Source organism: Haliotis rubra, unplaced genomic scaffold (genome assembly GCF_003918875.1).
Source record: "Haliotis rubra isolate DU_JTF1 unplaced genomic scaffold, ASM391887v1 Scf61, whole genome shotgun sequence".
NCBI classification, from domain to species: Eukaryota; Metazoa; Mollusca; class Gastropoda; order Lepetellida; family Haliotidae; genus Haliotis; species Haliotis rubra.
The window spans coordinates 1,332,673-1,343,583 of NW_025767313.1; the positions used below are offsets into that span (position 1 = coordinate 1,332,673).

Below are 10,911 nucleotides of genomic sequence, written 5' to 3' on the forward strand. Positions count from 1 at the left end.
AAGTAACCCGACTCTTTCTTTAAAACTCTCACCCATACCTCCCTGCTGGCCAAAGGTAACCCGACTCTTACTTTAAAACTCTCACCCATACCTCCCTGCTGGCCAAAGGTAAGCCGACTCTTTCTTTAAAACTCGCACCCATACCTCCCTGCTGGCCAAAGGTAAGCCGACTCTTTCTTTAAAATTCGCACCCATACCTCCCTGCTGGCCAAAGGTAACCCGACTCTCACCCATACCTCTCTGCTGGCCAAAGGTTACCCGACTCGCACCCATACCTCCCTGCTGGCCAAAGGTAACCCGACTCTCACCCATACCTCCCTGCTGGCCAAAGGTAACCCGACTCGCACCCATACCTCCCTGCTGGCCAAAAGTAACCCGACTCTTTCTTTAAAACTCGCACCCATACCTCCCTGCTGGCCAAAGGTAACCCGACTCTTTCTTTAAATCTCGCACCCATACCTCCCTGCTGGCCAAAGGTAAGCCGACTCTTTCTTTAAAACTCGCACCCATACCTCCCTGCTGGCCAAAGGTAACCCGACTCTTTCTTTAAAACTCGCACCCATACCACCCTGCTGGCCAAAAGTAACCCGGCTCTTTCTTTAAAACTCTCACCCATACCTCCCTGCTGGCCAAAGGTAACCCGACTCTTTCTTTAAAACTCGCACCCATACCTCCCTGCTGGCCAAAGGTAACCCGACTCTTTCTTTAAAACTCGCACCCATACCTCCCTGCTGGCCAAAGGTAACCCGACTCTTTCTTTAAAACTCGCACCCATACCTCCCTGCTGGCCAAAGGTAACCCGACTCTTTCTTTAAAACTCGCACCCATACCTCCCTGCTGGCCAAAGGTAACCCGACTCTTTCTTTAAAACTCGCACCCATACAAAGGAGTATATCTTATGTTAAGACAGGAAGCGCATAACACTGTCATGGCAGTTTAGGGGTTAAATGTCAGGATATTGAACAATGTAGTTGACGTTTTCTCCACATTAATTGTGTACATCCTTGCGACTTCATCATACCATTCTGACTCTACCTCCCCTCAAGTGCGCACTGTACCATTCCACATTGACTGTTTTAATGCTGATGCTTAGACGTATATAATGAGCCGTATTAGAAAACTGTGTAGAGCCGTTCCGAAGCAAATCACACACGTGCAGATCACAGGTATTCATGCAACAACAACAAAACGTGGATAGTTCATTGAACAAGTAATTGACATAGGGGCTATATTCGAAATTCAGAACTCTCTCTACATATTTTGTATCATGCACAATATTTCAGAGTATATGTCAAAATGCAGTGAACTCAGAGGACAAGCTGTATTTGGAAGTATTCTCTTCCAGCGTACTAATGTTATGATAGTATAAATGAATGTATTGGTAATATCTAGTACTTTGGTCGTTCTGGGCAGCGTATGGACTGGCATTTAAACCCCGTTTAGCAAAATGGCATATTACAAGATAGAAGTAAAACGTGTATTAAACCACGTCAAACGTGACTTTTGAGTATTGATCATGTTTCTATTTTTGTAGATCATCGTAGATATACTAAAGTATATAGTTATGGCCACTTTGTTTTTATCTGCATTTTCTATTTGTATACATACTGATGTTGTTGAAGATGAGTACCACTCTCACGTCAGTGTCTGGAACTATTCCCGGATAGCAGGGTTTGGCTTTCGTGTCGCTTATTGCGCCGTTTTTAGGAACCTCATCGGGTGAGCATTGCTTGTGTGCAAACATCTGTCTTGATGACTTTATTTATTAACATAGATCTCACTGCATTATCATTGTGTGCAACATCTGTCTTGAATTACGTTTTTGCATAATATAGAGCTCATTGCATTATCATTGTGTGCAAACATCTGTCTTGATGACTATATTTATTAACATAGAGCTCACTGCATTGTCATTGTGTGCAAACATCTGCCTTGATGACTTTATTTATTAACATGGAGCTCATTGCATTATCATTGTGTGCAAACATCTGTCTTGATGACTTTATTTATTAACATGGAGCTCATTGCATTATCATTGTGTGCAAACATCTGTCTTGATGACTTTATTTATTAACATAGAGCTCATTGCATTATCATTGTGTGCAACATCTGTCTTGAATTACGTTTTTGCATAACATAGAGCTCATTGCATTATCATTGTGTGCAACATCTGTCTTGAATTACGTTTTTGCATAACATAGAGCTCATTGCATTATAATTGTGTGCAAACATCTGCCTTCATGACTTTATTTATTAACATGGAGCTCATTGCATTATCATTGTGTGCAAACATCTGTCTTGAATTACTTTACTTATCGACAAAGAGCTCATCCTATAAACATTACTTTACGTATTGGCAAAGAGCTCATCCTATAAACATTACTTTATTTATTGACAAAGAGCTCATCCTATAAACATTACTTTATTTAATGACAAATAGCTCATCCTATAAACATTACTTTACGTATTGGCAAAGAGATCATCCTATAAACACTACTTTATTTATTGACAAAGAGTTCATACTACAAACATTACTTTACTTATTGACAAAGAGCTCATCGTATAAACATTACTTTACTTATCGACAAAGAGCTCATCCTACAAACATCAATTTACTTATTGACAAAGAGCTCATCGTATAAACATTACTTTACTTATCGACAAAGAGCTCATCCTACAAACATCAATTTACTTATTGACAAAGAGCTCATCCTATAAACATTGTGTGCAAATGTCTGGCTTGAAGTACCTGAACTTTCCTTCTTGACATAAAACTCGTCACACTGTTTCGCGTGCAAACATTGGCCTTGAACTACTTTACATGCCGACCTGGAGCTCACCACATTAACATGGTGTGCAAACATTGGCCTTGAACTACTGTACATGCCGACCTGGAGCTCACCACATTAACATGGTGTGCAAACATTGGCCTTGAACTACTTTACATGCCGACCTGGAGCTCACCACATTAACATGGTGTGCAAACATTGACCTTGAACTACTTTACATGCCGACCTGGAGCTCACCACATCAACATGGTGTGCAAACAATGGCCTTGAACTACTTTACATACCGACCTGGAGCTCACCACATTAACATGGTGTGCAAACATTGGCCTTGAACTACTGTACATGCCGACCTGGAGCTCACCACATTAACATGGTGTGCAAACATTGGCCTTGAACTACTTTACATGCCGACCTGGAGCTCACCACATTAACATGGTGTGCAAACATTGGCCTTGAACTACTGTACATGCCGACCTGGAGCTCACCACATTAACATGGTGTGCAAACATTGGCCTTGAACTACTGTACATGCCGACCTGGAGCTCACCACATTAACACGGTGTGCAAACATTGGCCTTGAATTACTGTACATGGCGACCTGGAGCTCACCACATTAACACGGTGTGCAAACACCAGTCGTGAATTGCTTTGCCGATCAACACAACGCCCATCCTATTCACATTGTGTACATATATGCCGCGAAATACGTTAAATATTATAATTCAATTGCAGTTCCATCGCCACTGGCAAATATATTGTCGTAAAATATGTTAAGATGGTAGTTACTGTTATCCTGCCTGGCGGTATTAGGGTAATGGACTTTCTGGCTCTGTCGGTATAAGTGCGAATGTAATGATGAAACATTTCAAAGTTTAGTGTACTAGTTATTGACCGCCTCTGCAAACATAAACTTTGACGAAATCGAAGCCCTAGAACGATCAAACTGTATACTTCCAAGGAGCTATGTCTGTGCAACTGAGAGATTACCATAGAGCAATAACCGAGTGAATCAGGCGTTCCAGCTTTTGGGAGGCAGGTGATGGAGAATCTAGACGTTTACTATTTGATGAAAAGCCACGAACATGGGTACAATGCCGAAAATTGGAGAGAATTCGTACACCCGATTCTAGCAACCTTTGCTAGACTTCCTGTCTTTTAGGACCGGTCGATTCAAGGTCAGATTCTAGCTCTAAACGAAGGTCCCTGTCTAATAGAACCGATCCTTTGTCAGATTCTAGCCCAAAACAAAGCTTCCTGTCTAATATAACCACTCCTTTGTCTGATTCTAGCTCAACACAAAGCTTCCTGTCTAACAGAACGGACCTTATCACAGAGTTCAGCTCATGTACAAGGCTTCATGTCTAATTGGACCAAACTATATCTCACTGTACAAAGTAGGGCTGACCCTACTCTGAGTAAGGATTCCTATCTCTAGGACCCATCGTATATATGTAAGCTTCTAGTGTCTGTGCAAGACTTCCTACCTGCAGCAGCGTCTGACGGGCCGGCATACAGTGGTAATGGAGGGCCTCCTTCACAAGCTTCTGGCAATCTGGGATGTCCATTAAGAAGGTAACAGACTCGACTCTGTCCACGATCTCAGATGGACTCAGAAGTGGGAGGCGGACTGTCTTCAACAGGTCGTACGCGAACTCCAGACGGTGTTGCCGATCCACTTCGATCCATTCCAACACACGATGGAAAACAAACACCTCACTTCTGGTGACGAGGTCATCACGGGTCAACAGACAAATCAGTTGTTCTACTGGCATAGACTTAAATTCTACTTTCCTGGAAACTGTTTCAAAATGGCTGGCAGCAATTGCTGACGATATTTCTGTCAAACGATCAAGGACGTGGGTGACCGATAGGTCCAATAGTGACAAACAGTTGTCCACATTGAGATGGTCGCTTAGGTATTCCTCACACGCTTCGTGGATTCCTAGAAACCCCAGAACTGAGGCTGCTGCCAGTATATCACGGACGTTCACGTCAGATAACTGCAGTCGCCCTGTGTACAGACACTCCAGAATAGCCTGCAAACCTGCAACACAGAGATAGAGTGGTTCAGCAGTCGGCCTGTATACAGACACTCCAGAATAGCCTGCAAACCTGTAACACAGAGATAGAGCGGTACAGCAGGTGGCCTGTATACAGACACTCCAGAATAGCCTGCAAACCTGTAACACGGAGATAGAGTGGTTCAGCAGTCGCCCTGTGTACAGACACTCCAGAATAGCCTGCAAACCTGTAACACGGAGATAGAGTTGTTCAGCAGTCGCCCTGTGTACAGACACTCCAGAATAGCCTGCAAACCTGTAACACGGAGATAGAGTTGTTCAGCAGTCGGCCTGTATACAGACACTCCAGAATAGCCTGCAAACCTGGAACACAGAGATAGAGTGGTTCAGCAGTCGGCCTGTGTACAGACACTCCAGATTAGACTGCAAACCTGTAACACGGAGATAGAGTGGTTCAGCAGGTGGCCTGTATACAGACACTCCAGAATAGCCTGCAAACCTGTAACACAGAGATAGAGTGGTTCAACAGTCGGCGTGTATACAGACACTCCAGAATAGCCTGCAAACCTCTAACACGGCCTGTATACGGACACTTCAGGTTCTACAGGAGGCCTGTGTGGAGAAACTTCAGATTACCCAGCACCCCTTCTACAAGGATATGGAGTGGTTCAGCAGGGGCCTGTATGCATAAACTTCAAATTACCCAGCAACCTTGCAACTCAGAGATTGAGTGGTTCAGCAGGAGGCCTGTATACAGAAATGTCAGGTTAAACTGCAACCTTGCAACTCAGATACGGAGTGGTTCAGAAGGGGGCCTGTATACAGAAATGTCAGGTTACACTCTAACCTTGCAACTCAGATATGGAGTGGTACAGCAGGATGCCTGTATACAGAAATTTCAGGTTAAACTGCAACCTTGCAACTTAGAGATGGAGTGGTTCAGTAGGGGGGCTGCATACAGGAATTTCAGGTTAAACCGCAACCTTGCAACTCAGATATGGAGTGGTTCAGCAGGAGGCCTGTATACAGAAATTTCAGGTTAAACTGCAACCTTGCAACTCAGATATTGAGTGGTTCAGCAGGAGGCCTGTATACAGAAATTTCAGATTAAACATGATGCATGAGTACATGATGCAGACACTTCAGATTCACCAACACAGGTTTGGGAGTACATGATGCAGACACTTCAGATTCACCAACACAGGTTTGGGAGTACATGATCCAGCACGAGAATGGGAGTGAGGTGGATAGAGGGCGCATAAAGGTTTTCTACACAGTTAGTTTTTCGGGATTTACGCCGCTGTGAGCAATATTTCAGCAACTTCAAGACAGTCAACAGCCCGCCCCGTTAATCAACTCTCCTGATTGTATACAAAATAAATCAATGTCCTTTGAGGTCTTGGTTCATTCCATGGAATATACAATGTGGAATTATTGTCAGCTGGTCTTTAAAGTACGTACGGCTGTGAATGCATTCCGAATAGCAGCTTGAGTGGGGTATAAAATACCATCTCCAGCTTGCAGGACCACAAATTCCCGTCACTGTATTTTGTGTTTATTCTGTCATTGAGATTTAGTGTTAGGACAAATCAGAGTAATTTCTCCTTATATTCCAGCACTTTGAAACATTCAAGCGTCTTGAACTGGTTGTACAGTACAATATGTCAACTAATGCTTGCAGATAATACAAGATATGTGTAGAGATTTAAAAAATCCGATATCGTTCGTCATATCGCCATGATCTCTGATTGAAGACGACGCCTAGTTCCTGGATAGCTGACAGCTGACAGACCCGTTGTGCAGTCGTCCCTATGTGATGCTAAAGAGATCATTCGTCTGACTGCATGTCTGAATCGGGGGTGGATTCCAAATTATCGAGTCTGGGCGAGGATACCAGATCACATACTTACATGCATGATTATCTATCAACGCAATCGGGACACGATGACCAACTACTTCTAGGTCACACTTTGACCTCGTAATTCTGCCCACGAATATTCTAGATATAAGACTTATTCTTCTTTAGTAAATCAACGGTTAAGGAACAAATCTGGGGTCTCGTGGCTTCACTCACTCTCTCATGTTCCGATGACACTGCAGAGATAACGTACACAAATCATACATGCGTACATTCGCGTTACGTCTTGTGCGCATACTGTGATTTGGTACCGCATTTCGAGATATCCCGAGCTATTCCGAAAACGGCCGACTGACTTTTTGTAATTCACGGAAACAGACAAATGGTGATCGTCTTTGTCTGCATCGATTGTATACATGGTCATCCCTTAAAGGTCAACATATTCAATAAGTTCCTGGGAGCAGGAAGTTGTCACGAATGACCTTTAACCACCGACGGAAGATAAATGAATTTGAAAGATAACCCTTTGATATCATGAAAAGTCTCATTTTGGCATTGACATACACTAAGAAAATTCTTTGTTCGCGTGCTACGTTAACCAAGTGTTATTTGGCCCTCACAGACAGAGCGTTCGTCTTTCATCCGGCGGTATCAGTCATATCGTTTAACCATTCACTGTTAAGGTAGATAGGACTGCCATTACCCCGTGTATTTCAAAGAACTGAAATTGTTTTTGTTACAATGGATTTTAAAGTGGAAAAATGAGTTTACGCCATTTTCAATTTGGGAGGATGAAATACTAAATAATCATTTAATATTTTCAGGTCGAAACAAATTTAACACCCCCAAATGTAGAGACATGGCTATCTCAACAGGTAGTCTTAAAGAGAGGGCAGGTGAAAGACGGAATAAATCAAATATTTTTTTATCCTAAAACTATTCACACATATTGTTACCTGTCACATCAGATATTTTGAAACGTAAATTTAGACGTCTAGGCAGTAGGCAACTGGAAATATATGGCATAACACATATCAAATTTTAACAGTCCTTAAGAATAACGTGTCTTAAGATGCTCAGTCTAGTCATGAAACTAACAAGTATACGTGGAATTTGCATCTCATCATTCCAGTTAAGATGATAAATAAATCTGAATGACGTCAATTAAATATGATCGGTTGTATCACTGTCCTATAACTGTCGATTTCAATGGTACTTAATGACAGGGTGCTATAACATATCTGCATGATTTTATTGTTAATTTGATCAGATCGTGTACTTGCTCATGCCAATGGCGAAAATTTAATATGCTTTTTAATAACATGTATCAGATAGACTGAGCACAGGAGAACGCCCGAAGGTTCGAATATGAAACTGAAGCTTAAAACGGCCCTCTTGCCCACACAAACTGACCTTGGCGTTTTGCGCATCTTGCATGCTTAAATACATGTACCACCGTTTTGCGTATCTTGCATGCTTAAATACATGTACCACCGTTTTGCGTATCTTGCATGCTTAAATACATGTACCACCGTTTGCGTATCTTGCATGCTTAAATACACGTACCACCGTTTTGCGTATCTTGCATGCTTAAATACATGTACCACCGTTTGCGTATCTTGCATGCTTAAATACATGTACCACCGTTTTGCGTATCTTGCATGCTTAAATACATGTACCACCGTTTGCGCATCTTGCATGCTTAAATACATGTACCACCGTTTGCGTATCTTGCATGCTTAAATACATGTACCACCGTTTGCGCATCTTGCATGCTTAAATACATGTACCACCGTTTGCGTATCTTGCATGCTTAAATACATGTACCACCGTTTGCGTATCTTGCATGCTTAAATACATGTACCACCGTTTGCGTATCTTGCATGCTTAAATACATGTACCACCGTTTTGCGTATCTTGCATGCTTAAATACATGTACCACCGTTTGCGTATCTTGCATGCTTAAATACATGTACCACCGTTTGCGTATCTTGCATGCTTAAATACATGTACCACCGTTTGCGTATCTTGCATGCTTAAATACATGTACCACCGTTTGCGCATCTTGCATGCTTAAATACATGTACCACCGTTTGCGTATCTTGCATGCTTAAATACATGTACCACCGTTTTGCGCTAGCAAGTCCAGGGCAGTAAAGCTGACAAAAAGTAGAAGAATATTTTAACAGCCATGGCTGTATGTACAATGTCAGGCGCTCACAGAGCCAGCTTGTAATCAAATAAAATATTGTCTAGACTATATTGGTTTGCTAATACATTCCTTTCTACAGAAGACGAATGAACGGCGCACGTTATCCCCAAACATACAAATATATATCTATCTATATGTATATATCTACTCCTATTCCGCTGTAAGTCATGTATCCTTGTAAAACTGTCCATAATCGATTTCGGGGGCGTTTGTGCTGTGTTATCTTTATGCATGACAACCATACAGTTTTTAACACAGAGCTGAGTTAATGATAGCACAGTGTGGAGGGCAAATCACATTTCAGATGAGAAGTAAATTATTCGGACGTCATAAGAGGCGTTTGTAGTGGGTTCTCTAAATACTACTTTCATGTTTTCATACAAAAACAGAAGTAAGAGAGAGATTAGGCTATTACATTCAAGTACGCACTTGTGCAGCTGCTTGTACAAGTCTACACTGTAAAGAGCTAGCTCACTGAGATACCATACCGGGGTTTAACACAGACACATCACTCGGTCACAGTACTCTTCCACTGGGCCAAACAGGGAGCGCCAGGCATAGTAAACTTAAGTTCCATCTATAATGCCCATGGACAGGGGATCGAACCACCGACTCTCCTCTCTCTGGGTAGACGCACTATCCACTACACCATCGCCGAAGAGTACATATCATGTGACCTGACAGATACTATTCAGGGCCCCTTTCACAAAGCTATCGTAGCGCTGTGACTGTCGTAAGTCTAGGATGCTCCGAAGGTGCTGTATGAAATCAATCAGTGGTGAGTCTAATTCAAACTGAACATGTTATACCGTTGTGGCCATTTGTAATGTGGTTGATGTCATGCATTCTGTCTGAGGGTCACACAGTGTCGACCACTATTTCATATACGTCCCCCACACGTCCCCCGATACTCCACATGGTCCACATAGCTTGACCCTCAAACGTTGAAGGGGAGGTTGGTAACCCAGTGGTTAAAACGTTTGCTCGTCACGCCGAAGACCGGGTTCGATCCCCCACATGGGTAACATATGTGAAGCCCATTTCTAAAAGTGGCGTAAAACTAAATGTTGAAAGCTTGAGGCAACAGAACCGTAAAGATTCGAATTGAGAAACGACATGGCAGAACAGACATACCCCATGTTGCAATATATGATCTTCGACCTCGTAGGATACAATGCTCCTACAAATCACATTTTGTACTGCTACGAATTCCCACAGTATGAGAGTGGGAAAAGGTCGGTGCCAACATTGACATTACAGAAGAGTTCCTTTAAGAAACATTTATGTTTTGGTTAAGCTGAAGTGTAGCAATTCATATTTATATAGGTACGTGTACCCCCATAATATGTATTTATTCTTCCCTGCCTATAATTTGATGATGCATAGTCAAAACATCGCCATATATAAGTCAAAGCTTTGCGCTAACCCCTAATTCTTTTATCCCGTGTTATATTATTACGTATTGCCTTGGAAACTGACCTGTGTATGTGGCATTGACAAAATGACGAAATGGACATGAAGATTTGTCCGGACAGTAAACTGATTGGATTGGCAGCGGTTGTAGTAACATGTAAATACGCTTCTACGTTCAGCTACATACTTGGCCTCGCTTCCACACTCACCCGTGGCCTTGACATCATTCAGCTCCACCTTGCTAGCTTCCGCGTCGTGACCCCGGGTGAACTTGTCGTAGAAGAAGTCGGAACAAGACGCCAAGACCAGTTTATGAGCCAGGTAGGTTTTATTTTCGACCACTACTGCGACGTCTGTCATCTGCTTGTGTTTCCATAAGGTCTCCAAACCCGACAAGATGCACTCTCCAATATGGGGGACGGTCTTACGATTTGTTTTGTCGTCAGGACCTGCCCTTGAACGGCGACGGTTGAGGATGGCTCGGTAGCTGTCTGTGGAAGCTACCGAATTAAGCGCACCCCGACTGGGGCGTTTATTCATCCCTGCTCTTTGACCGCAGCCATACGTCCAGCATCTGTCCTTACTTCGGCATCCGTACGATTCCGAGTCTGACGTCAT

The 10,911-nt window shown here is 42.8% G+C and overlaps 1 protein-coding gene across 1 annotated transcript in view; it reads right to left on the bottom strand.

Moving 5' to 3' along the window:
• The window catches only part of LOC124255852 (kelch-like protein 20), a 106,391-nt gene extending 95,480 nt beyond the window's left edge, over nt 1-10,911 (bottom strand). Inside the window, exons 1-2 of the mRNA XM_046689797.1 lie at nt 10,503-10,911; nt 4,274-4,833 (exon numbers count right to left, since the gene is read on the bottom strand). Of these exons, the coding sequence (XP_046545753.1) occupies nt 4,274-4,833; nt 10,503-10,911 (969 nt within the window). The remainder of the gene's footprint in view (nt 1-4,273; nt 4,834-10,502) is intronic.